The sequence below is a fragment of the Cloeon dipterum genome, chromosome 2 (genome assembly GCF_949628265.1).
Source record: "Cloeon dipterum chromosome 2, ieCloDipt1.1, whole genome shotgun sequence".
Classification (NCBI taxonomy): domain Eukaryota; kingdom Metazoa; phylum Arthropoda; class Insecta; order Ephemeroptera; family Baetidae; genus Cloeon; species Cloeon dipterum.
The window spans coordinates 33,189,373-33,197,967 of record NC_088787.1 but is presented as its reverse complement, the minus strand read 5'-3'; the positions used below and the strand labels follow the sequence as shown (position 1 = coordinate 33,197,967).

Genomic DNA, 8,595 nt, shown 5'->3' with positions numbered 1-8,595 from the left:
TTTTTATTTAATATTTTTCACTGTTATAATAAAATCATTGTTTTGAATTTAATATATTATATTAAGAAATAAACTATTTTTTAATATATATTATTTTAAAAATAATTTCTTCCCAGATTTTTATCTATATCACACAGTTACAAAGAGTTTATTCTTTAAATATATTTACCATCTGTCCTCACAAAATTTTGCACAAAATTAACGTTTTTCATGTTTGATGCGTTGTTAGTTTACGTTGCTAGATAAGTAGCCTATATTTGATTAAAAACCAAATTAATAAAATGGAAGGGATGAGGGATGAGAAAATATCAGCCATTTTCGAAACAGAATATTGCTGTACTGAAACATCTCCCTCGGAGATGAGGGATGAATTTTTCTTTTTATTTTGTTTTTTCACACTCATTGAGTTGGCATTTTGCCTGGGGTTGCGGAAAAGAATGATGAAGACAGTGGCTCAGCTTTGAAAAATACAATTGCGGTTTTATTTTTCATATCTTCTGTGATTGTGTCTGTGTGTGTACAACTCAACCTGCTGCCGCGAATCGATATTACTTTGCATAATATGCCGGGTGTGTGTGCGTGTGTCTTCGCATGCATTTCATTCGAGAGAGACGAACACGCGGCGCAGGCGACCGACCACAAGCTCGTCTGCAATACGGATTTTCCCACAAAACGTAGATTAAAAAACATATCGTGCACAGCCTCGAGTAAGAATCATTCAGCGTCGCTTTCTCTTATTAAGCTCCTAAAACTAGCTAATCAATTACAAGCCTCTCTTTGTGAGCAAGAAATTATTACAAAAAACACAGAAATGTTTAATATTCCGCAGAGTACAAACAAATTCAACATTATTCTTCTTTTCTTCCATGTACAATAACAATTAATTTGTAAGCAAATTTTTTGATTGTTAGTAAAATATTTGGTAATTACATGAAAATTGCGAGCTCAAAATTTAATTTCCGTGGCACGTTTGGTATGTAACTTCTCAGCGCATTTGGTATGGATATTAGTTTACATGAGCTATGTGTATATAATAATATAACCTACTTTTATATAATATATTATATTATGCGTGTGCTGTAAAATGAACAGAGAACAGGGAGATGCGCGTTTCAAGCAAGTTCGGAGGGTTACTCGTTGGAGTTATCTTGATTTATCTTTTCATGTTGAACGCTTGCAATCTTCATACCAGCTCCTGAAATTAGAAATCAGTAATTTAGAATCAATCTTTGATTTAACAACAACAATGAATTTTTATAATTCGGTTTTAAGGTAATTCCTTTCCAATTTCATGAAATATGGCCTTTAATGTGCTACAAACCAAATCGTTGTAAGCCAATATAGCTAAACATTAAAGGTTTGGTCGGTTCTAAAAATTCGTATTCAAAATTCTACCAAACAATTTTTGTTTTCAACTCCTTATGTTCACATTTACGAAAACATCACAGAAGAAAGATTCCTACAATTTTTAATTATCTGTGTGGTCCTATATCTTTTCGCAGATTTAAATTTAAAAACATTTACAAATCAATTTGTCCAATCAAAACAAGTGACATTATTCACGTACTTTAAGAAAACTGTCCCTTGCTTTGGTCTGCGTGTTCGCTTTCCTGGATGGGTTCGGGGTTGATGAGGTTCTCGTGGTAGCTGACCTCCGTGCCCTCATGCGCCGGGTGCAGTTTCTCGTGGGCCACCTCGAGGTGCGTGGCCGGGTGGTGGCCGCCGGGGTGCTCAAACGCCGACTTGGGCAGTGACAGCGACTCGGCTGCCGCGTTGAACGTCGTCTCCGGTGGTGGCTCAGCCGAAGGGCTTGTGTGCTCCACTTCGTCGTCGGATACCTCAGGCTCTTCTTCCGAATCGGCCTTCACGCCCAGTTGATGCCCAATTTGCCCTGTAATTGAGATTTATGAAAATTCGGAATCATGCCCTTCATTGAAGGTAAAACCAATATTATTCTAAAAAAATACAATTTTTATTTTTATTTCAAACGCACATTCAGCAGGTGAGGAAAACAAATAAAATGATCGTCTCTTTACAAAACATCCTTTACAATGAAAAACTTTCTGTCTTTGATTTTGTTGCTTTGTTTTATACTGATAAAATGGTATTTTTTTAAAAAAAAATTCTTGAGATTGCTTACAATCAGTCCATTTCCTAATTTGAACTAAATCGTATTAAAAGTTGAGGAAAATTTAGATTCTACCATTATAATTGGCACTAAAAGATAACATTTTTAAATATTAAAATCGTAAAACGGGAGTTGTAAAGCATATTTTTTTAATATTTTATATAATTAGACAAATTTTTAGAACTAACCATTTTCCAATTTATTAGTTAAACTTAATGTAACTGATTTACTTTAATATTTTTAACGCGAGAGCGGGAATAGCAATAGCAATCACGATATTCCAGTAAAAGATACTTTTTAGAAAGCAAAAATAAATCGAGCAAATTTATTAAGAGATCAAAGTGTTTGTTTTTCTGTTTATCTCACCCTCGGGGATGTTAGAGTCGACCAGTAACTGATGCAGAGTGTGGTTGTTAACCCTGAAGTGGGGGTGCGGGCCCGCGTGTCTGCTGTTTTGCCTGAACTGGATCTCCTTGACCAGGCCCATGAGCTCGGGCACGTCCTGTTGCTGATGCACCAGCTCCGGCGTCTCCGACTCGTGGTGGTGCAGCAGGTGCTGCTGGTGGTGGCCGTGGCCGCCTCCCCCGTGGCCGTGGTGGTGGCCGCCGCCGTTGGAGCACGAGCTGCAGCTGCAATTGGCGATGATCTGCACCTTCTTCTTCATCTGCACGAACGGACGCGTGCTGTTCTGCTCCTCTGACGTTTGTTGGTCCTTCGCCAGCTCCAGCAACTTGGTTTCGCTCTCGTCAGGGTCACAATCCAGGGTTACCTGAGTCCATTTAAATCAATTTTAATACCCACCAACTAAAGCTAAAACACCATCATGAGGCAAAAATATTCTATAATCATATTTACTATGCTTTTCTTAATGAGTGTTTATAAATATTATAAATATAAAAATCGTATGTATGTGTTTTGGTTAATTTCTTCAATTCATTAACTTAAAAATTTTATTAAAAAAAACATGTTTGAAAATTTTGTTAATTGTTTTTATATATAAATAATGTTTTTAAATTCAAATAATTAATATATCAAACAAGCTCCATAATTTTTATTCTTAAACATAAATTATTTTTAAAGCATTTTTTATTTAGCAAGTATATTATAAGTTGAAAATTTAGGATTTAAACCTCAACAATGCCAAAATCTTTCTATTAGGGTAATTATCTTTAGAATTTTATTCTGGTCAGATGCCAATCTGGATGGATTGAAGCGATTTCGATTTTTCAATGCCAATTTGCTTTAAGATACGCTATTAATTAATTATGATCCATTTTTTGGTACTGGCTTTATGCAGAGGTCAACTTTTGTAATCATATGTAGGGCTTTAATTTGCTGAGGAAATTTTTATCTGAAGGAATTTAAGACATCAAAATTATTATTAATAGCTAAACAGTCAATCCTTTGATTAGAAACTGTCTCGATAATGTTCAAAACCTGCAAATGCGATATTTTAATTCTTTTCATTTTCTAAATCTTTGGAACCTGCAGGAAAATGATTCGACCGTCCATTTAGCTCAAGTTTTTGGCCTTAAATATCATGAACGTGTTCTCCCGGTTTTCATTCACACAATTTAAGATGCGATATAAATTTCCCAAAGGCGTTGTGTATTTCTCCTTTGAGTAATTTAGTGTTTAGGCGCAAAAAGGTTGCAAAAAATGCTGTTTTTAGGAGTGGCCGCGGCGCGCGGCTACTAAACTTACGTCCATCCACGAGACCTCGGAGGCCTGGCAGGAGTCGCAGTAGGGCGAGATGACGTCACCCGGTGCACTGGGCTGGGTCTGCGGGATCGTGTAGCTGAAGCACGCGCCCACGCACACATTGTTGTCGATCTCCTTGGCCACGCAGCCTGGCCACGCCACCACCTGCTTGATCGGGGTGGTCTTGCACCACGAGTGCTTGCCAGGGTACAGCACGATGTTGTGCACCTGTCGCGAAAGCAAAGAAGATAGCAAAAATTAAATTAAGAGAGTCTGCTTTGTTTTGGTTCAAGCTTCGTGCGTTGAAATCGCCGCTCCTGCGGTCGTTTAAATTATTTGGAATTGGTTTTCTTGATATTAATTAAACTGGGACTCGTAAAAGAAGGGTTTGAGTAATTAATTTAATTTAGCTAGTATAAAATACTTGTAGGCACCTTGACATTTACTCAAAAAGAATATCTTGCTCAAAGACAGCAAAAGTTCATTCTATTTACTAATTTTTAGTAAGACGACAGGCTATGGCACTAATCCTGTACGTGTTTCTTAGTTGTTTTTCAGATATTTTGATTGAATTGTTTAGTTTAATTTTTAAGACTGTATTGAAGGATTTAATCGTATAGAGAGCTTTAGTTTTTGCATGATGTTCAATCAAGATTAAATTAATTAAAGACGACAATTATCAATAATCCATAGGTATTGAACAGTAACAAAAAATTGGAGGTGTTAGAAACTCAAAACTTATGTTTTAAAAAATTGTACTATGCTCTGCAAAATGAAAAACTTGCAAATTTACTCAAAGTTTTAGACTTCTGCTGACATTGCTGTTGCACATTTTGTACTAGAATATTTAAAACTTGAGATAATCTTATTAGAATACATTGGAAAATTATATTAGAAAAACGTTTTTTGGCAGAGAGAAATTATAAAATTGGGAAATATAAGTTGCGTCAATTTATATTACTTTACAAAACATTATTAAAATGCACGTTATAAATAAAGAGCAATTGATATACTATTTGCAAAACTTTTAATGACTATTTTGCATTATTTGATACAAAAAGTAAAAGTACTGGTAAAATTCAAATTTAATGTATCGTCCTATATTAGCTATAGCTACCTTATGCTCTCGATGTGTTCTGGAGGAGGCCACCAGATGGAAGAGGACGAGGAGCAGCCAGACGCACCGCCAGCCGTTAACGGGCTTGACTTCTCTCATGTTCAACCAGATGGCCAATCAGCGAGTCAGGTCATTAGTTGCCCTACGGCAGCGTTACGCAAATTGCAGTTAGTTGGATCGGAGAAAATTAAAGATTGTGTCCTGCGTTTCCCTCGTTCCCCGTTTTTTCCCCTCGGAGAAAGTCGTAAAACAATTACCCCTGCGTGCAATATAACTGGACACACACGGTGAAATAAACGAAACAAAATACTGGTTTCCCAAGGTGGGGGAATGAGAGGGAAACTAAAATATAATAATTATATTCGAGAGGAATGTTTTAATCACTCTCCGCACCAAAATTTTCCGTGTCAAGTCGAGTGGATTTTCCTCCAAACCAAATATACGAAAAAATATCACGCTGACATCGGATTAAATTTCAGAGATGGGTCAAAAACGCCTGAAGAGAGCGATGAGCAGCGTCGTCGTCTGGCCATTGCGTCGCCGCGCCAAGTAGTTTACTGCTTGTTTATTGCGTTTTGGCACGGTGGAAAAGGAAGGTCAAAAAGATGCTGCGAAATTAGTCATTGTCAGCCGAGTCAAAGGAGATAAATCACCGGAATGGCATTTTCCCGAGCCTTGAACGCGTGTGGCCCGCTGCGTTCAGAGAAGAAGAGACTTGAAGGAACGGCAACGCTATAAGAAAATTGAAAATTTCCAATCGCGGAAATTACGCGCGTGCAGCATTATGGGAAACAGAATTGAGAGAAGAAAAAACCACAATGGATGCGTCAGAATGGATGGATTCTGTTCGTCATTCGTTTTTTGCTCCGCGCGATTTTTATGGCCGCTTGTTTTGCCGAGCAGCAGATCAACGACTGATTCATAACTGAAAAGATCGCGCCGCGCATCTCGTTTTCAATTGATCCGAGCCCAGCCTTGATTGGCATATATGACCAGTGATTTGTACCTTTTATTCATCTCACATAATGGACGGATGCGTGTGGCCGACAGGCCTCAAAGTGATGATTCAGATAATTTTTTACCATGAAGTTTTCTAACCAAAGTTAATATTATAAAATTAAGTGCACCTGTGCCATAAAAATCGCTAAACTTTGCTTCGAAATTGCTACGAACAAATTGTGAAATTAAATTTATGCATTAATTCTGTCAAAAATTGTTCTGATCACAATAAACTGGAGCTCGGGTCAAAGTTTTAATTTACTAATCAAAACGACGTGGAAAAAAATGTTTTTGATTTCTCTACAAATTTGTAATAAAGCCCGAATGTGATGCGAAGCCTGATTAAAAATGTTCTGAGCTTATTGGTGTTGTTTGAGTCCAGCTGCTGCGGTCGCTGATGACTTACTGATAATTCTCTCCTTTTGCCTTCAAGCCGCGTGCCGTGTAATATAATTTTTGAATCAGATATGGAAGGAAAATTTATACACACGTATCGAGTGCGCGGACGGACGGACGGACGGGCCGGCGGACGGGTGGACGTAATTTTATATAACGCGCGGAGAAAGAAAGAAAGAGAGAGAGAAAAAATACGTATATGGTCGGCTGGCAGGCCGTGTTTTTTCGCGCCGTGTGTGTGTGTACCAGTTCAATCAAGTTGTTATGTGTCGGGACATTTAATTCCCACCTCGAGGTCAAACTCAAACTTGAAATACCAAATGTTCTCCGCCGCTGGTTGCCGCTTCAAGGCGACTCACAATCAGCCGGCGCGCCCAGTGTACCAGAGTGGAAGCCCTACACACAACACACACACACACAGACCATCCGTTCGTCCGTGCGTCCCCAGCAGGCCTCTTTCGCGCATTTGCATGCCTCCAAATCGATTAGCCGCTGGAAATTCAAATCGGGCAGTGCATCATCGTTTGACCTCTGCGTTTCCTTCCTTCGCACGGTAAAATTCAGAGAGACAAAAATAGAAGCTCGAAGGTAGTGGCAGCCAGGGATTATTAAACAACTGGAAGCTGGGCCCTCTAGGCGGTGCGAAGTTGTTTGCAAAAATCGTGGTGCGGCCGAAAATGACTGGAAAATTATGCTGCGCGTCCGAAAGATGAGCGTCGAGATTAAAATAAATCCGCGCGCGCACGGGCGGCTGTCAAGCAAGATCAATGCGCGGAATCCTCGGCTTTTCATCTTTCTGCTGCCGGCCCTTTTCTCGGAATAACGACACGCAGACGAGCAGCGAGAGAGATTAAACCGCTAAATGCCATCCGATGTCGAGTTAAGAGAAGAAAAAATATGTATTAAATACATATTCGGTAGTGTGTGCGCGACCAAAAACGTTCGTCTGGCCGCCGGCTTAATTGGCGGCGCGGCTTTTCTGGCTTCACTTGTTGTTGTGAAACACCTCGGCGTCTTTCATAAAATTATGGAAAATAATGCAAATGAGCTGGACGTAAAAAGCAGCAAATTCTCGCATAAGTGCGCTGGTTTGATGTGTGTGTGTGTGTGTGTGTGTGTGTGTGTGTGTGTATGTGTGTGTTGATGCAATTTTCTCATTGCAGCGCGGAAAACCAGTTCCCCCGGAGCAGCAGCAGCAGTGGACACCACGACCCGATATCTCCTCAGAGCACAGCCAACAACGTGGCTCCTGAATGCAAACAAACCGTGAAAAGGTCATCCAGATTTTTGAACTGTGACAATCAAAGAACAAATCCCAGGAAAAACACTGGATGTGGAAAAATACAATTAAAAAAATCTGGATATTCCTGTTATTGGAAATATTGGCCTGGTGGAAGCTTCCTTAGCGTCTAGGAAAGCGTCAAACGCATATAAAGTCTCAACGATATGCAAATATAACCTGAGTAACACTCTTCGTGCGTCACCTTGAATCGGACACCGCGCAAAATAAAAAAAAAAGCCACGAGTGATTGCACAACCACGACATCGATATACATTTTTTCCCCCAGCTCGAAGTAAAATCGATCGCTCGGAAAATAATCAAAGCGAGAAGCTAGAAGCGCGTTTGTGTGTCAACAACACGCGATCCAGCCGTGTGGTCGCGCGCACTCACACACTCATTCACCGCACGCACACACACACACATACACACACACGTAACACGTTTAGAAAGGAGAAATCTGCGCAGAAATCGGGTTCCCGGGGGCGGCAGTCGGCGTGCCGGGGGCAGCCGGCGACTCACCTGTCCGTCCGGGGGCGGGCGGGGGGGCCAAAAGGGGCTGCGGACCCAGATGAATGGGCGACGCGGAAATGGAGAGAGACGTGGGCAGCTGCGACGGGCCCACAGGTGCGTATCCTCCTTGCCAGTGTGTGACTGACTGGACTGGCCGGAGCGCGAGAGAGAGAGAGAGAGAAAAAGTAGGAGAGAGAGAGAGAGGATCAAGGCATTAAACATTCAGACGCGAGTGGAGAGAATTAGTTATTAGTGGAAGGTACGGCGCGCACGCGGTGGTGGTGGAAGAAAGAGTGTGGCTGACTCTTGGTCCGTGTGTGTGAATACATTACATTGTAACCTGAGATGTAGCGCAGCTCTCCGCCGCCGCCGCCGCCGTTCCCATCTCTCTCTCTCTATCTCGGCGCGCGAGAAAGAGAGAGGAGCGCGACTCTCCTCCTCGAGCGGCGCGGTGATTGCCGC

At 40.8% G+C, this 8,595-nt stretch overlaps 1 protein-coding gene across 1 annotated transcript; it reads right to left on the bottom strand.

Annotated features, from left to right (window-relative positions):
* Positions 1-454: 454 nt before the first annotated feature.
* LOC135935504 (uncharacterized) lies at positions 455-8,303 on the bottom strand. Its single transcript, XM_065477892.1, has 6 exons — positions 8,143-8,303; positions 4,947-5,088; positions 3,833-4,057; positions 2,495-2,897; positions 1,568-1,891; positions 455-1,195 (listed from the first exon to the last, which is right to left on the bottom strand). Exons 2-5 carry the CDS (start codon positions 5,043-5,045, stop codon positions 1,569-1,571), a joined length of 1,050 nt encoding a protein of 349 aa, XP_065333964.1. The 5' UTR covers positions 5,046-5,088; positions 8,143-8,303; the 3' UTR covers positions 455-1,195; position 1,568.
* Positions 8,304-8,595: the final 292 nt, after the last annotated feature.